Source organism: Acanthopagrus latus, chromosome 23 (assembly GCF_904848185.1).
Source record: "Acanthopagrus latus isolate v.2019 chromosome 23, fAcaLat1.1, whole genome shotgun sequence".
NCBI classification, from domain to species: domain Eukaryota; kingdom Metazoa; phylum Chordata; class Actinopteri; order Spariformes; family Sparidae; genus Acanthopagrus; species Acanthopagrus latus.
Window position 1 is genome coordinate 19,799,479 of NC_051061.1, and position 18,896 is coordinate 19,818,374.

The 18,896-nt window shown below is 36.8% G+C and overlaps 1 protein-coding gene across 3 annotated transcripts; it reads left to right on the top strand.

Annotated features, from left to right (window-relative positions):
- Window positions 1-3,832: 3,832 nt before the first annotated feature.
- On the top strand, window positions 3,833-18,379 carry unkl (unk like zinc finger). Of its 3 annotated transcripts, none has more exons than XM_037090007.1 (16): window positions 3,833-3,973; window positions 4,633-4,842; window positions 6,716-6,892; window positions 7,352-7,485; window positions 7,600-7,735; window positions 7,823-7,940; window positions 8,650-8,734; window positions 8,942-9,102; window positions 9,518-9,706; window positions 10,668-10,718; window positions 10,859-11,036; window positions 11,113-11,223; window positions 11,330-11,566; window positions 11,751-11,938; window positions 12,540-12,797; window positions 12,977-18,379. In XM_037090007.1, exons 1-16 carry the CDS (start codon window positions 3,909-3,911, stop codon window positions 13,130-13,132), a joined length of 2,454 nt encoding a protein of 817 aa, XP_036945902.1. In that variant the 5' UTR covers window positions 3,833-3,908; the 3' UTR covers window positions 13,133-18,379. The 3 variants fall into 3 exon arrangements, with proteins under 3 accessions (XP_036945902.1, XP_036945903.1, XP_036945904.1); XM_037090008.1 differs by having other exon boundaries at window positions 11,134-11,223; XM_037090009.1 differs by lacking the exon at window positions 9,518-9,706.
- The last annotated feature ends 517 nt before the right edge of the window (window positions 18,380-18,896 follow it).

Below are 18,896 nucleotides of genomic sequence, written 5' to 3' on the forward strand. Positions count from 1 at the left end.
CGTTCATAAAATGTGTTAATTCTTTTTTTTTTTTTTTTTTTTTTTTTAGAAATAAAGAAAATCCAGGAATGGAAGTTGTTGGTAAAACTTATGACAAGAAATTTGTTTCAAAAATGTCTTCAAGTATGATAAAAGGAAGGTTAGAGGGCAGCTACATGCTTCATGTTTTGATCACAATCAAACTAGCAGATGTTTTAAGAAAATATAAGAAACCATTATTGGGGGGGAGCAGGAAACAGTGATGGCAGAGTGATTGTGCCGCTTGTCAGTTCCTGTGAGCTTGATGTCAGAGCAGAAAGAGGAGGTGTTGTCTGCCAGCAGGGGTTGAGACGGGGTAAACACATCGCTTAATGTTGTCAACGTGAAGCCACTTCAATCATCCCTTCATACCCATATTTAACATACATTACTCTGATAAACAGCAGTGGCCAGCTGTGGACATAACTAATGGGCCTGTGACAAACAATAGTCCATAACACATACTTCACCTGTTTGTGGCTTGTTTTTCTGTCGGTGAACAGATTCAACTCATTTGTTTTATTCAGTTAATAAAACTGGCATCAGACAAATTTTGATACCAGACTCGAAGACCATCACTGGATGTGTGGATATCAGCATTAACACATTATATCAGATTAATGAGATGCAGATTACCCGGTTACACATGTACAGTTTAGACATTCTAGAGGCACAGTGACAGAGGGTTTAATGAAACCTGCCATTAAGTTTTATGGCACCTAATGTGTGTTGATTGTGAGTGCAAACATTATAAATTCTTTCCCTGTACTGTAATATTTAAAATTCAATAACGCATACACTTGCATTTATGAAATATGATGGGATTTATAGAACATTTAAGAGGACAAAGACAAATACTGAATTTAAACAATTGGTTTTGTGCATTAGGATTAAAGAGGTGGATGTATTTTGCATTGATATTTAAAATCTGTGTATTGCCAGTCTGCTGTGGGCCTGAGCTGTGTTTCTGCATGAGGCAGGCAGAGATTATGGCGTGAGTGGGAAAAACAGGAGTCCAAACCACAAACTGTTATTCCAGCTGTAACAGTCCCAGCAGCCTGGGAAAGCAGCGCTGAGGATTGTTTAAGTGATTGTTTATTAGAGGTCTGCAGCAAAAATGCAAAACTTGTTGTGGTACATGGAACTAAAGATGTTTTTGCATGTTGTTTCCAATACACCACTTCATGTTCCATATCCTCATCATGTAAGAAGCATTCAGCTTTCGGCTGTGATTAACTTTTAACCTTAGACATGTTTAAGTATAGCTTTTATGTGGATTTAGACATGTGTGAAGGCTAGAATATTCTGGAAGCAGCACATGGCTCAATTAGAGCGCCAGAGGGTTCAAAGGCAGGAAGACAGGCGAGTAATAATGCAATGAGAGCTGTCAAGTGCATTGATATAAACGAGTAACACCTAGACACCAGAGCCGGTACCCTCCAAGTTCAACCCTGTGTGAGAGGCAAAGGATCATGCTGTTTACATCACACATGCACACGCATACAAACACACACATTGGGGATGCTGTGAGAAGAGGCTGACAGTGGACTGTGTGTACAGCTGAGACCACCAAGTGAGGTTAAAGGTTTGTGGTGGCTGACGTCACAGAGGAAAAAGGGTGTGACTTTTCCCCTTGCTTACATTCAATACTTCCTCTGGATGATGCTGGATCAAATAATAAGTTTGTGAGGAAAAATCAATTTGGTAAAAGAACACAGTGTAATATCTTTAATGTCTTCATATGTAATATTGGGCAACTGATGATGATAATGTAGTCTAGAGATACATTCTCTTTTTATTGACTGAATTGGACTAGTTCTAATAAAAACATTAAATCACAGTTGTTTTGCAGGCACATGGGCACATTCTCCTCACTGGAGCCATCACGCCTGCTGCTGTTGCTCAAAGTGTGACAGAGTGACCATTTTAGTAGGTGCCAAACAAAATAATATGCAATAAAATATGTAATAATATTGAGTTTCAGACAATACAATTGGTGTTGTATTGGACTGCATTATGTTGAAAGATGTTTCTAGAATGTAACCCCTTCATGCATATTAATCAGGGATGGAGTTAACATGAGAAACATCTTTTAATATACTGCAGTCAAGTTCAAGTTGAATTAACACCTCTGTGACACCACAAGAATCACCACAAGAGTACTGCTAATTCATCGCGCAGAGCTGTTTTATTGGATTGTAATACACTGTACAGATGAACTTGTTCCTAAATGTACATTCCTTATACTCAGCTTCCAGTTCTTTATCAACTGACTTCACTTTGGGCAAAATATCTTAGCCCCCTTCTAATGTTTCTTATGTAAGGAAGGTACAAGACCTTTTCCAGAAATTTAAGTGGGGGTGGGGCATATCAAAGTAATTACAACTGGATAGTCCAGGGTTTATGCATAATTACAAGGCAGTGCACTCGGTGGACCTCAGCAGCTGAATAATGGATTAGAGGTATAATTGCATTTGAAAATTAAAATCCCTTAAATGAAAAAGGAGCTGAATAGAACAGATCAGCTTCCCAGATACAGAGGGCAAGAAAAAGGATTGGAGTTTGACATGCTGCAGTAATTATAAGGCAGAACCCATCAAATTGGTTATTGCCAATGTATTGTGTTTTCAGGCAATCAAGAACAAAAACTTGTGTTCAAAAATCATTCGATTCTTAATTGATATTGATATAAAAAAAAAAGGTGTGAAATGAGTCACTTTTTTAAAAACTGTATGCTAAATGCAGAATCACTAAGATATAAGGAAGGGGAGCAAACTATATCGCAGTATTTTGAGCAACAAGTGCAACTGAAAGCAACATGAGAGCGAAGCGTGTGAGGCTTTTCACATCTCCTCCACCACACCCACCATCACTCTCATCAGAGCTGTGATTCTCACAAGCGAGGTGTGATGATTTCGTTCCTCAATTATAATGCAATATCTGAAAGCTGTAAAAAAACACAAAAACAAAAACTTAAGAGGAAATCTTAATTGGATAAACTGTTCATTTAGTATTCATAACTCTGTTGTTGTTCCCTCGAACATTAAGAACATACAATTCTGATTTAGTTTTTTCTAATGCAAGTGGTAAAGTGGATCATAATTGCTAGCATTTTGGAAAAAGATGGCTAAAAATTTGTTCACAGCTACTGCTTATCTGGGGCAAGGTCATTTATTTGTTAAAAGTTATATTTTCATTGGTGCCCTGTCTGTTATCTTCAAGAGCAAAATTATCAACCTTAATCATAAAATATACACTTCTCAAAATGGGTTAGGGATATTGGGATATGGGGGCATATATGGGTGTGAAACAAAAGTCAAAAGAAATGTAGTGTATTTACAAAACACAAAATAAAAATACCAGGTATGTTAACAGAATAAGAAAAAGCAATATTCCAATATCCATGACTAATTTTGAGTAATGTGTATACATCATATTAAATAAAATGAGAGGATTGTTGTATTTTCTGCAGTGCGATTATAGAGTAGACGGAAAGGAAGATGATTTTTTTTTTTTTAAAACAGCTATTTGTTGTTGATGGATAGTTTAAAAGTTTTTCTTTTTTTTCAGTTGAAGGGTGCAATTTCCTGGGGAATATAATCTTTAATTTCATTTTAAACGTGTATTTATCAACAATAAAGAAAACAGTTGCTTGAAGCATGATGTGCTCCTTTATGCATGAGGAGTCCCTTAAAGATAAGGGACTGTATCAGCAGATATAACACACCAAGGCACAGCTACGTTCAGCAGTATGTCGCTGACTGTCTGCTCTCCACAGCTCCCCTCCTCCTCCTCCCCCCGCCCAGTGTTCGCAGTGAGCGTGCAGGCGGACGTGCATGCACGCGAGCAACAGATCCGAGCGCATGCGCAATTCATTGTTTTGACTGAAAATGCCGTCGGTTTCGAAAACGGCGGCCAATGCGTCCCCTCAAACCGAGAAACCTACCCACTATACGTGAGTAAAGCCGCTGCAAACAAACTACTCAGTCGCTCGTGTCTGAAAGTGTTACCTGCGTGTGCACCTATGCGCGTTTGCATTTCTTGCATTCCTCAACTCTTGTGCGTGTGTGTTGAAAACATGGTGCTTTTCCTGGCTTTGTGACTGCCTAACGTTACATAGCAAACAGCGACTGCACGCTAACGACACCAGCGCTAATGTGGGGAACGCGGACGTCTTGAATCACTTAACTGACGAGCTAACCGTCCACGGAGTCGTTGGCGATTGTTTTACAGAGTTGGGGAGTTGTTTTGAATAACCGCTTGGACGTTATACCGTCAACTCGCTCTGCTAAATGATTAGCCAGGAACTCGCTAACCAGTCTGCTTGTAAATAGCTCGGCCTTATTTTGAGTTCCCCTCTTGCTACGCACATTTATAGACGTACGCTCGGGGACTTCCAGCGAGCGTTACGTCGAAATACGTGCGTAGTTAGCTCTGTGAATAGCAAGCTAACGCCTGTGACCCAAAATACACAGTAGGCTACACCACTAGCAGCATAACACGACACCCGACTGTCTCTGAACTTTTTTTCTCGCCTTCGACTTATTTCTTAGTTAAGTCATTTTAAAAGCCGGTTTCCTGAAAGTGTTTTGTTGTTTTCCTCTGTTGTTTCAGCTACTTGAAGGAGTTCAGGACAGAGCAGTGCCCGTTGTTCCTCCAGCACAAGTGTACGCAGCACAGACCCTTTACGTGCTTTAATTGGCATTTTCTCAACCAGCGGCGGAGGCGACCCATAAGGAGAAGAGACGGAACTTTTAACTACAGCCCCGACGTGTACTGCACGAAATACGACGAGACCACAGGCATCTGCCCGGATGGAGATGAGTAAGTCCCCGTTTGAGTTTGTGTCATTCTTCAGCTCCTTGAACATGTCGTGGTGCAGCCTCTGATAAATGCTCGGTGTTTTGTTTGCATGGTTGGAATGAGGACCTTTGCAGCATAAGGAAACGTATTACAACTTGAACCGAACCACCACCATAAAAACAGTGAATGTAGCTTATCAGGACATTTTATCAGTGCTAGATCAGTGTTGTTGTCTTCCTTAAGCTGACCTTAAATGGCTTTGGGACGAGGTTGTGTCCTCATTGGAGGAAGTATGTGTGTTGTTTAAGTCTTACTTTATTGGTTGATGATGTACATTGAGTGTTACAGTAAAAGTAAATGAAAAACACATACACAGACGAAAGAGGAATAGCTGTTTTGTAGTGAAGACACTCTTTGAGGATACTTTCAGCAGTTTATTGTGGCTACAGTGACAAAAGTGTGTAAGATAATAAAGATCTTTGTTTTTATTGGCATATTACGAGGCCCAAACTAAGGTTATAAACTATCAGTCAGGTTATAAAGGCCAATTTGGTGACAAAGACCATTGTAATCAAAAATGTCCATTGAAAACTGTATGTATGAACAATATAGTTGGCGGTTTCTTGGTGAACAGTATTTATTACTCATTTGCTGTATCTAAAACACGTGATCTTTCAGCTTCAGTATTACAAGGGAAGTTTATTTCCCCTTTGTGTTCTTGTGTGTGGTCTCTGTACAAAATTGAACATATCCTATTGAACTCACCCTTTACATGGCATTGTTGCACATCTAAATATTTGGAACAAAAATACTTGAGATATTACAAAATCTAACAATCTTCAGCACTCGCAAACAACTTTTCTTGTTTCTTTAGTTGATTCAGATGAATAAGCAGAAGAGATGTGTGAGAGTGCCAGAGTTCTTGTCACTACTGTGCAACTGATACGCTGTTTAAATTTAGGAACTGTGCATGCTGTTTGTTTGCTTGTTTGTTTTTTCGTTAATGTAGTTGTTGCCCCTGGGAGCCCTGCAGCGTCATATTCACTGGTGCTACTATTCGGTTCAGCCCATGCTAACACGGGATTTGAAATGTGCATAAACTGTTTTCTGTCCCTAGCTTCGTATTTACTAAAAATATAATTTCCATAGCATGATTTTTCCTCTGTCATCATGATGGGGAAAACAGTATTTACATATCCTTGTGAAATACATATTGACTAAACTGTCCAATCACAGAAAAACTAGACATGTGAATTCTCAAAACTGGTGGCAGTGGCTTTACCCCTTAATCTGGAGCCGGTAGAGCATAAACACACTCAGAACTTAAAACAGCACAGCATATAATTGAGCCCCACATAGAAATAAAATTAAAAAAAGAGGGTTATTGAACTAATGGATGAACTAATGGAAAATGAATGACTCCAATCCGTACAATTCCTCCTCTGCCAATGGCAGCTATTTTTGTATGACCTTATGTGTTGCTATAGCAACTGTTGCTACTCAAGAAAGGAAAAATTGGTTTATTCAAGAGGCTTATTGGCCATACATTTCTTCAGGCATTGCTGGTGTGTCATCCCTGCATTCACAGTCGAGTTTTATTCCTGATTAAAAATGTGCTCAGCTACAGGAATTTGCTCCTTTTGTTACTGTTTACAATCCTTGTGCTTTTCTAATGAATTGTTTGGACTATGTTTTAAATGTCAATGCAGTCCTTGCCTTTTTCATGCTAATAATCATATGATGTGAAACACATTGCCTGCACACACATCTTAAAGTTGTGTTCTACATTTATATCTTGAACTGTTTAATTCTAATATCAAGCCAAATTATATTCCCTCAGATGTTTTATTTAGATAAAAAGATTAAATATTTTAATGCGTCCTTGCTTCCACAGCTGTCCCTATTTACACCGGACCACTGGTGACACAGAGCGCAAGTACCATCTACGCTATTACAAGACTGGCACTTGTATCCATGAGACGGATGCTCGAGGGCATTGTGTGAAGAATGGCCTCCACTGTGCTTTTGCTCACGGGCCACATGATCTCCGACCTCCAGTCTATGATATCAGGTGACATACAAAGCAAATAGTGGCTTCTTCTCTTCTCTTCCTCTCTGCCAAGCTTTTCACTCACAGGCCTCACAACTGAAGTGAACTAATCAGACAGTTTAGACAGACTGTAAACAGAATAGATATATTGTAGAAGTTTAATGGTTTGGTTTTTAACTCGATTTTAAGGCTTGGCTCTATTCATCGTACCAAATACAAACACCCGATACTAAATAAACATGTTTTGTTGAGCTCTGTGCTGCTGAAAGATTCAGAGTGCGGCTAGAGAATCCAAGATTATAAAACAAAGGCTCTCTAAGTGTTTCTCTTGAGTGCTTGAGTAACATTATGTAAAGAGATGCCAGTGATTTCATATTTTATCTTTATAATTAACTGTTTTAGACAGCAAGCAGATATAGTTTTTATTGTTTTAACTTTGATGAATTGGAGGTCAAAATAACCTAAGTTCTATGTGTGCAGAGAGATCCAAGCACAAGAGGCTCTTCAAAATGGACAGTTGGGTTCTGGGGAAGGTATTCCTGATCTTCAGCCTGGTGTATTAGCCAGCCAAGCTATGATTGAGAAAACTCTGACAGAAGACCCCCGATGGCAAGGTGAGTTACCCCCACTATGATGATATTGGTCTCAGACAAACTGAAAAATATGTATATAATATATAATTCCTTCAAAATAAAATACAAATGATATAATACTCTGTCTTTTTGCAGATACCAACTTTGTTTTAGCCAACTATAAAACAGATCAATGTACTAAGCCCCCAAGACTATGCAGACAGGGCTACGCTTGCCCCCACTACCACAACAGTAGAGATCGAAGAAGAAATCCTAGAAAGTTCAAGTATAGGTAAGACAAGTCTTAGTTTGAGTAGAAGTAATAATGATATTAAGTTGTGTAATTGCAGTGCATTAAAGGCTATGACTCTGCATGCAGGTCAACTCCTTGTCCTAATGTGAAACATGGGGATGAATGGGGCGAGCCCTCAAAGTGTGACAGTGGAGACAGTTGCCAGTATTGTCACTCTCGCACTGAACAGCAGTTTCACCCAGAGGTGAGTGAATTTAGTTTTTGGAAAAATGAAAAGATGGAGGAGCTTTTAGTTATTATGATAGTGTATTGTCAGATCATCATTATTATGTCATATTCTTTTTAGATGTATTATTAGTTTTGTATGTTAATTGAGCTCATTTGGCATCACTTGCACACTAGATCACATTATTTAATCTCCAAATTGACCATTCAAAAGCATTTTATATATAGCCTAATTATCAGCACTGCCAAGCCTACACAGAGGTGACTGAAAGTAAAATAAAGTCTGATAACATTGAGTACCATTACAAATTTAAAGGTTTTTTGCCAGAAATTACATTTAAAATTAAATCAAAGCTCATCTGGTGTAATTCAAGTCTCAAGAAGTGTTTGGTGCACTGCAAAACTTAATCCAACTTTCCAAAGGTGTGAGGGTAATTCGATAATGACTGAATTTTAATTTTTGTGTGAACGTATCCTTTAATGACCACACATTAGACTCCTTTAACTCGAGCTTTAAAACTGACCAGCCACCAAAGCGAATATTATATGTGGTGTGAGAGATTTGTGTTGATGGACTAAACTTGCTGTAATTTTAAGATATTGTATTCTTGAGTTATTGTTCAGAAATTGTATCTTCACTGATTTAAAACTATTGCTTATTAGTTTTTCTATGGTCAGAAGTTGTAACTTTTATCTCACTGGCTTTTAATTTTTTGTCCTTCTCTAAGATCTACAAATCTACCAAATGCAATGATATGCGACAAACTGGATACTGTCCCAGAGGGCCGTTTTGTGCATTTGCACATGTAGAAAGTAAGTCAAGGGTTCTCTAAATACTTTCTTGGTACACGATTGGAGATTTACAAATCTATAATAATCATAGTTCTTTTTTGACGTAAGGAATGTATATATGCATTTGTAAGAAGATTTTCTAGGTTTTTCCAAGTTTTAAAGTATGCATGGTCAACCCCATTGTTTCGATACCATATGAAGATTTTATATTTATTGTGATCCTTTCAGGAATTCCATCTACAGAAGAGACCATGAGCTCATTGCTAACAGTGATACAGTCAAGTTCACAGTCCCATCTGGGTTCTCAGTATTCAGAGTGTCCGGTCAGTGAGTGGAACAGTGGAGGCAACTCCACCAACGCAACCAGTAGCAACGGACAAGTAGGAAGTGTATGTTTTCTTCGTTGCTGTGTTGTTTTTGATAAAAGAGAAGGATGTATTTCTCAGGTATATGGATGCCTGTTGTTTTAGCTTCCTAAATCAAAATTCAGCTGATGCAAATCTGCCATTTATTTCTCAATATGTGTTGTTTTTATGCTGTCATTTTTCTGTTAGCATGTGTTTTGTCTTGTTTTTTTTTTTTTTTTGCACATTGATCTGGCATTACTACTATTTTCTTTAACTGTTTTACATTTCATTACTACATTGTTTTGAAAGCACAGATCAGTTTAATAATTCAGTTTGAACAGCTAGTCTTTCATCCTAGATCAGCTTCATAGTCCATTCAGAATAATGCTTTTATTTTAATTTGTTAACTTATTTTGATCATCATTTTATTAAGATCATGTGCACTTCTCTTTCTCAGGTTTCATGTTCTAATAGCTCAACTGTAACTCCAAGCTCAGGAAGCGACAGTTTGTTATCCCCAGTGGGATCCATCAGCAGGCCCAAATCCTTAACTAATAGTAGTTTATGTTCAGAGTCCACCACATCCAGTGTCTCATCTCTGACGTCTAACTATCCCAAAGCTCCGGGCTTTGAACGAGAGGATCAGGTACACAGACTGCTCTCTTTAGCTTCAGGAACAATATAAAAAAAAGACAACTTAGGGCTTTACACTTGATGTATCATTCATTTTGAATCACTGTTTTATTTATTTGTTCATTTATTATTTGCCATGTCATTTTTATTTTATCACTTTGAGTTCTTTTTCCTATAAATTGCACTGTTTAGTTTTGAGATCATTCTTTGGTGTTTTTCCTTAAAATCCCTTGATGAGAGAAAGCAGTAAAGTATTGAGTGGCTTATACATTAATGATGGGACAACAAACTTGACAACATATTTTCAAACACAGCCAGGAGTATTTGTAACCCGTACACTTAGAAAGAAGCTCCCCGTAGGTTGACTTTATTGCTTTCTGATGTTGTAATTACAGAAGAATGCCGCCCACGCTGTGTTTGTCTTATTAACCTCAACTCACTCGAATCAGTTGGAATCATCCCTAGAGCTAACAATGGCAGGCAATGTTAAGTTACACGATCAGTTCCCACATCCCTGATTCATATCAGATGTAGGGCTGCACAATGAATTGAAATATTATTGAACTGCAATTCATTGTTGAATAGAAATATCCCAATCGCCAGTAAGGTAAATGTGTAATTAAATCTTGTTCTCCAGATGTAACAAAACAAAAACAAAACAACCCCAACAAGTGTCCATAATCATGATTTTAGTTTTTTTTTTTAATTGTGATGGAACAAAATGCAACCCATTCATTGCAAATCAGATTGCAATAGTAATATGTAATATGAGTGTAGCACCAAGTGAGCCTTATTAAGGAGAAAAGGATGATGGTTGAGTGCAGTTAGTTTTTAAATAGTTTTTTTTAAAAACTTTTTTTCAGCCTGTGGCAAATTACAATACAGAACTGTTCTTTTAGGTGAAATTAGCTATCAAGAGTGTAAATGTTTTGTGACTGAATTGTGCTGTTTCTCTGTTATTTGATCATTTTCAGATTAAGAACAAGGGACAAGTGGATCAGAAATTGATGGACCAAGAAAAACAGGTTTGTGTTTAAAACGGTTCATTTGTGGCTATAGTTTGATGACACTGCATAATATATATTGTATTTATTTCATTTTTAAATCTAAACTATAATTAAAAAACACTGGAGATTAAACAAACACTGTCTGCTCTTTAATTTAGACACACAATACTGTATTCTCTGCGGTGAACCCTTTGGCATCAAGCTTTACCTCCAGTATAACATCCAGCTTGGCCTCCAGTATTGGCTCAGAAAGTTCCTCCCCCACCACCTTATCAACAATGAATGCAAAAGCCACTCCTTTCTACCCAGGGAGCAACACAGTGGAGTCTGTCATAGGTATTTGTATTTTAAGTTAATGTAACATTTGAGCCGTCTGATGCCCTTATGTATTTTGTTGCCAAATGTCAGCCAGGTATGTTTCGTTTTCCCACAGGATCCGCCCTGGACCTCAACTTCAGTGACATTAATGTTGCATCTCTTGATAAGGAGTTAGAGGAGCAAGACAACAGTGTAGGACTCGCAAGTAAGGAGACTTGGTTTGTTAAAGTACTTTCAGCTGTTTCATGGCAAATGGCCTCCTCATAATTTGCTTGTAAATTATTGTAAAAGTGTATACTTTGTCTCTACAGGTCAAAGGGTGCTAGGTGGGTCAGCTCCAGTAAACATTCCCGGCTCCCTAGCCCGATCATCCTCTTTTAATTCCTCGTCATCACTCTCCACCTCCCCGCTAAGCTCCCTCTCCCAGTCGCTATCACAGTCCCTGCTGTCTGCAGCGGTATCGCAGCAAAATCAACCTTCAAACATGTTAGCCAAGCAAGAGCATGGCCTCCTGGGAACACCCACCTCCTCCTCCCAGAACTCTTTGGGTAAGCTGCTAGTATCACACATTTACTTCCTGGAAAACACTTGACTTCAGATTTGAATCTCAAGTCTTATATGTCAATAAAAATGCCTGAAGCTGAGAAGTGAAATTTTGTAGTTACCCACAGAGCCCAACTAACTTCTCACTTTTCTGCTTGGTCTTGTGACTTTAACACATAACTCTCCTAGGCTTGAACGGAGGGGCTAGCAGCATTTGGGACTTTGTAAGTGGCAGCTTTTCACCGAGTCCATCTCCAGTTTTCAGCAGCCTAACCTCCACAACCAGCAGCGCTGATCTGGCACGCCTTTTTAGAGAGCTGGATGAGGCCAAGAAGAAGATCAAACAATGGGAGGAGGCCTGGCATCAAGTCAAACAAGTCAGTGTTATAAAAGTTATTGCTATACATGTCACACTGTATCATAACCAGAGGTGTAATGATTTTCCATGGACTAGACATGGTGTACACCTTGATTTGTGACCAATGGTTTGTTTTTTATTGTACTGTTGTTCATTTATAGGAAGGTAGATAAACATATATAAACTAAGTGCAGCAAAAAGGCAATTACATTATTTTAATTGTGCCATGTTGAGTGCAGTCAGTTGATAGAAGCAGGAAACTACTTACTTTGGGTCAGACAACAAATTTGAGTTTAGAGATCAGAACGAGTCCAGATTGAGTAGTTTTGGTCCTTTTGGGGAAAGGACTGACAGCAAACGGCAATAAGTTAGAGTTCTCTGACACGTCAATGTGAGTCAGGTTTAAGGAGAAGTAAAAGAGATGTTGATTTGATGCAGAGGGTTGGAGTGGGTTGGTGGGGTCTGGTTCCATAAGACAAGACTACAACTCCTGACAGTGGACGTTTGTAAGCAGCTTCGCCCTCATTTTCTGAATTGTTACACTCGTAATCAAACGAACGATCTCCTTTACATTTAATTGGGAGCGTGTTTTCTAATTACATGACTTAACTTTGTTCCAGGCCTGTGAAGCTTGCCAGAAAGACGCTCATGAAGCAAAGGAACAAGCAAAAACAGCTGAGGCGGAGCGGCAGCTGGCAGAACAGAAATGGGAGGAAACAGAACGCAAGCTGAAAGAGCTCCAAGGGGACTTTGATGTGCTTTGTCGCACCCCTGGAACACCTCTTCTACGTAGCTATGGAGAGCTGGAGCAGCTCCCGTTGTCAAAGCTTCACTCCATCCAGAGTCAGCTGCGTAATGACCTAGACCTTGTAGATGGGGTAAGAAAGACTAGATCACACACAGCATTCCACTCGTAGCATGTACATAGTTATAAAGCGCTTTATCAGGCTAGCATTATTCAGATATCTGTTTCGTCATCAAGCATGCTTATGTCAAAAGTCTGCATGAACTGTATTTTTAAGTCTCAGCTGATATTCATTCTTTTCTTCCCCAACAGGTAATATATCAGCTTCAGTCAAAGAAATGTATAGTTTGCCAAAAGCATGATCGTTGCATTGTTCTGCAGCCTTGCCAACATTATGTACTATGTGAGAACTGTGCACCTAGTAAAACAGAATGTCCCTACTGTAGAACAAAAATATTGAAGTGGTGATGTAGAATTACTCAAGGTACTATTTAAAGATTTAGCCCTTTTGAAAAACTACTAATAGATATTACATTTTCTAATTGATAGTAATGTCTGTTTCATACAGTGATTGAATTACGGTAATTTAGAATAAAATGATGCTTGACTGACAACATCTTGTATTAGAAATCAGATTATATACAGGGGACTCAAGTCATTATAGATTTTGCTCATTTTATGTGCTCATTACCTTGGAAAAACCAGATGGCACTCAAATGCTAAATATGCATTGCGAATCTAATATAATGCTCTTACAATAACTACAAAACTACAGATTAAATACAAGCAAAAAAGACCAATAAGGCTTCAGGCTAAAGTCTGTACACACAAAGACAGTAATGTGTGTACGTTTTATATTTCTGCCCCTGTGTTTTGCTGTTTATTGATTAAAAAATACTCTAAAATTAGTATGGATAAATCTCTGATCTCCTGGGGATGCTTCTTCTTTCTTTAATGCACTTAAAAGTCAACCCAGAGCAAATGTCATTGCATTTCAACCCTAACTTTTCAGAAGTTACAGTGGAAATATGTGTAAAGCCGATAAAAGGTTACAGTAAATTTGATCACAGGTACTTGTATTTGGAGAAAGAAGTCCCTCAGTGTAACTTTAATGTTATACCTTAACCAGTCAAGTAAGTTTAAATAATACACAGAAAAAAAATCAAGTTATTTTTCAGTCATTCTTAGGGAGGATTAAGTCTGATAAACAACGTATCCATTGTAATAAAATCATGTGGTGATAACCTGTAGCACAATGTCCTCCATAGGGGGAATTTGGCCGTTAAACATTCCACATTTGGATGGACAAACCGAACACACAATGATTCAGAAATACAGACCATGCCATTGCTGATATTTGACACAATAGTGTGTGCCATAAATATTTCCAGGTTGGGATCTCAAATGCAAGGAAATCACTGTGTAAATGTTGAAAGTGGGCTGCTGATGTGGAACATAAAATGGGCAAAACTCAAAGCAGATATTTTTTTTAGAGAGGAACAGATAAAGAAACCAGACTTACAAGAGCCTGAATGTGGCTGACACTTCAAAAATCATTCAACATACTTAAAAATGTGTTTACACAGCTGATGAGTGAAATAGGTAGCTGATCAACAGCTAGAAGCTCCATTCTTCAAATTTGTAAGATGTTTCACATCCAAAGAGGTACAAGTGCAGAACTACACCTGTATCTATAAATCAGACTAAAGAAGGAAATGGCACATTTTCATTCAGATTTTGCATTGTTCCTCTTTAAGTAAAGCCACATCTTCTTAAACCCCAAATTTGGATTTGCGATTCTTTTCATGCAACCAGTCAAGCATCATGATTTTGACCAACTTTCTGAAGAAGTTTGATTTCTTACTAAAGCACTTTGTTGACCTGGGACTTTATTAAAGGGTATATAGAAATTTTGCTTTAAGCTGCTTTGTAGGTATTCTTTTGTGTCTTTTTTTTAGATTTCTTTTTTTATATATATATATATATATATAAATATATATAAGCTAATGTCTGAAGCTTTTGTGTGTACTGTGAAACACCATTTGAATATTTCATGTTTCCTATTGTTAAGTCATGGCATGGTTCTACATATTAAGATTTCATAGAAAAGTACTTAATAGTTTCTACTTTCATAGTTAGATTTATAAAATTTCAATCAAATAAGTGCAAATTTAAAATGCATTTTAGGCATAACCAGCAGCTGTAATATTGGTAAGGCACATGCTACATGTTAAGGCTGTTATTCAATCAGTTAGTTTGTTTTGTAGAGATTTATATAGCCTAGCCATTAGAAAAGCATGTATTGTATTTGCTAAAAGCCTGAAATGGTGATTTTTGTAGGAATCTAGCCTCTTGACCTTGTCTAGAACATATCGGCCTCTAACTCTAAAGTGCCTTGCCTTAGTGGAAAAAGGTTATGTGTAGAATTGTCAGAGCAAACACAAGTAGTTGAAGCTTGTGCACAGGTTTTTGCATAATGGCGCTCGTTTAACTTTGCAGAAGCATCGACGTGTTTATGACTATATCTGTAAATATAAATATATGCCAGTGTGTTTGGCCCAATCCCATTAAGTATTTCTGCGGAAGATAAATGAAAACAAACATTGTCAGTGCCTGTGTCCTGACTTCAACCTTAGAAGTGAATCTCCACTCTCCCCTCCAAATACCCACCCACTCATTCCTTGGTTGTGGTGCTCTTTTGGTGCAGCTTCACTCTTGAGTCTAGGTTTTTCAATTTAACGTTTGGGAGTATGCAAACAGAGGACACATGGATTTGTATAGCAACATATAAAAATGCTTTTTAAACAGTTCAGTAAATTTAACTTGTTTTATTGTAATAACTGCAGTGATTAAAGAATTCCGTAGTTAACTTCTAAGTTGGTATTTGCATAGAATATTGTGCTTAGGTTTCTCTAATTGAAATGACCTTCTACTGTGTTAAGAAATCTTTTTATTCTTGCTTTAAATTCAATAGAAAATCATGTATCTCCAGGTTCACCTTTTGCTACTTATAAATATGGGAAGATGCATTGTTTACATTCACATAAATGACAATTAAGCAACTCAGAGGAAAAATATCAAGAAAGGTTATGCTATTTTAGCATTTTCATGATTATATCACAGCATAAAAGGCAGCCTAAATACTTCTGGTATTGCATGTTATGCGATATATTAACCAGCTACAAAAAAAGAAAAAAAAAAAGTTCGCACTGTGTCACACTGCCAGAATATTTGTATTGACTTATTTTTAGTGTAGTAAAGGCTTAATAACTTCTGCAAGCTTCGCTGCTGCTGGAAAAGGTATTAATGTAGTTTCTTGTTATACATTTAGATGTTTGAATGTTGTTGTGCATCCACAGCTCAGATTTCAGAAACTTTGAAATAATCTGCATCTAACTTGACTAAATCTTCATTTGGTTGAATTATTCATTTGTAAATGCATTTCAGTCAGTTTCAGTACTTTTGTATTATCACTTAGAATGATGTCACAGACCTGTACTTCTGTAGATTGTCCCTTTATTTTATTTTTTTTAATTGACTGAAGGTTGATGTACTTTTGGATTTCTTTTTCCCGCATACACTGTAAAACGGTGTAAGATGCAGCTAATTTCACAGGGTCCTCTAGTCTATTTTGATTTGCCTGTGAAACCATCTAAATTAATGATGTCTGGTGTGATAATCTAAAAATGAACCAAAGTGGTGTTCTGGTAGCTGTCCAAATATGTGTTCAAAAAGGGAAAAATTTAACCTCGAACAGAATTCAAATAATTGCTCTTGGACAGATCAGCCTGTAGTTGTGAACCGGGCCGGATCTAAGTGTCAGATCAGAGCAGCGAGGCCATACAGTTGAGTCCAGCATTGTGAGCAGCAGGAATTCTGTTTTCGGGTGGATTTTTGCTTTGATATTTCATTCAGTAGGACATAACAGTATATCCTCTTTAGGGAGTAAACAGGACTATGCTAATGGATTTTGCTTACAACATTACTGGACTTGAGCCCGTTTTTTGCAGTTTTACCAAAGACCTGTACTATTGTTATTTTCTTTTGTACTACATTTCATCATTCGTGTTATTTCAGTTAATAAAACCTAAATTAAGTTTTAAAGAAGTAATCACCTAGTACCTTAAATAGATAATGTTCATTAACCGTAATTAATGGCATCTTTTTCTATCTAAAGTTAGCTATAGTGAGTTGATACACAAATGATCAAACATGCATGGGTCAGATCCTTACAAAATGTGTATTTGTATATTTGATTTTGTGCTAAGTATACATTGACGTTTATGGCAGGTTTGTGCAATACTGGCTAGCACATGCTGACCTTAAGCGAGGATTCAGTGTCAGTCAATTGTTGTCTACAGTGAAGGAATGTCAAAGGTGTTTGACATTTGTGCTTCTGAAGTGGCCATATAAACTTCACCACAACTACTGTTCTGAAGTTTTTAGTTTTTATTTTGTTTTACTACATAATCTCAATCACTTTGGAAATTGGTGGTTATGCATTATATGCTGTCATGATCGGCCTGCAGTGACTGTAAGGTGCTTTTATTTGTTTTCTATTTCTTAAAGCGGTGGTCCAAATTATTATTTTTTTTAATTATTATTTTAATTTTTTTGTAAAATTACAGGGGACAGATGATGATTGTGACAAACATTAATGGCAGATACAGACATAATTTAAACTAAGTTGTTATTATAACTTCTTGTTGGCTGTTGGTTTCTCTCGTGGTCTACTTGCCCCAATTCAGTTTTTCTAAAATTAAATGAAACAAACATTCTCTTGGTAAGCACAGCTTGCATTGCATTACATTTGTTTAAGATCTGTTGAATTAATCTCTAACGGACCAATTACACTTTCAAGAACATCTGTGCCTTTAATAATTACATAATATTGATTGGTATTGAGAAAATGTCTCTGAGACTTGATTCTCAGAGGACAAAATATAACATGTTTAATTAGAATCAAAATTCCAGTGCCTTACAATATTTTTGTGGACCACAATGTGATTGCTAAATGAACCTGTGCATTCAGGCCACTTGAGCTGAAAAGAAAAAAAGGCTAATCTAATGATATTTTTGCTTCATTAGTTTCACAGCAGGAAGCACCTGTTCTGATTGACTGACTGATAATTGTCTAAGTCTGTATTTGCCATACCATTAAAACAAAAATTAAAAAAACAAAACAGCAATACTTAACCATTCAATACACAATTTTGATTTCAATTTGTTATTTGGCACCAAAAACTCAATTGTTTTAAAGGAAAAGCACCAAATAGGAAGAATCTTGTAAATGAACTGTAATAGATGTATCATTATGCTCTGCATTGGAATAGTTTAATCTATTTTGCATTATTGTTAGTTGTTGTGTTGTCTTTTTGTTTTTAATATTATGAAAATGGAGCCTGAAGATTTATGCAATCTTGTACATGTATATGAGTGTGATGTATGGAGCTGTTCAAATTAAGTAAAATACTAGTACAACAGGTGTTGTCAAAAGTAAATAATCTGAATGTGGAACAAGCTGTTCCATATACTTTAGAGAATTTCAGTAGAAATGTTATTTTAACATTGAAGCCCTGAAATATTGAATGTATTGTTCTAAATTAAATATTCAATGAATAGGTCACTGGATATTATGGAGCGCAGTTAATTAATTATGATGTAGCATCTAGTTGTGAACTGCTATTCAATAAAATTTATTAGAACTAAAACAAATGCAAGTTTGCAAGTTTCTATTTGTCAGAATAATGTGGATATATAAGGAAAGAAATGTGTTTTTCTCAGGGTAATACAGTGATTTATTAGAGAATGTGTTAAATCTGAGGAAACAACATTTCATAGGTTTATTTACTTAATGTCAGTGGATTTAGACATTATTTATAGATTTTAAAAAAGTCCCTTATTTTGTGACAAACTGTATGGATATGTAGGAAAATTCTCTACTGATAACTGTAGAAATTATTCTGTTGGTATATTGATATTTTTTGTGTTGTGAACACAAAAATAGGTGCAAGTCTTAGAATACTAGATTTTTCTTTTCTACATTGAGGATTGTGTACTGCATATTTTCTGTAGTGTATTACTAGTTTGTTAACACTTGTTAAATTGTTACACTACAGTTATGCAATGGTTTACAGAGTTCACAAAATTATTTTTATCATCTTGAGAATTAAAATAATTTTTCATCTGAAGTGTGTGACTACTCTTTGTCTCAAACACAACTTACAGAGTA

Coding starts and splice junctions, on each gene's coding strand:
- unkl (XM_037090007.1), top strand. CDS start 3,909: ATGCCGTCGGTTTCGAAAACGGCGGCCAATGCGTCCCCTCAAACCGAG. Junction 9,103..9,517: donor GCAACGGACAAGTAGGAAGT/GTATGTTTTCTT, acceptor TCTCTTTCTCAG/GTTTCATGTTCTAATAGCTC. Junction 11,037..11,112: donor CACAGTGGAGTCTGTCATAG/GTATTTGTATTT, acceptor AATGTCAGCCAG/GTATGTTTCGTTTTCCCACA.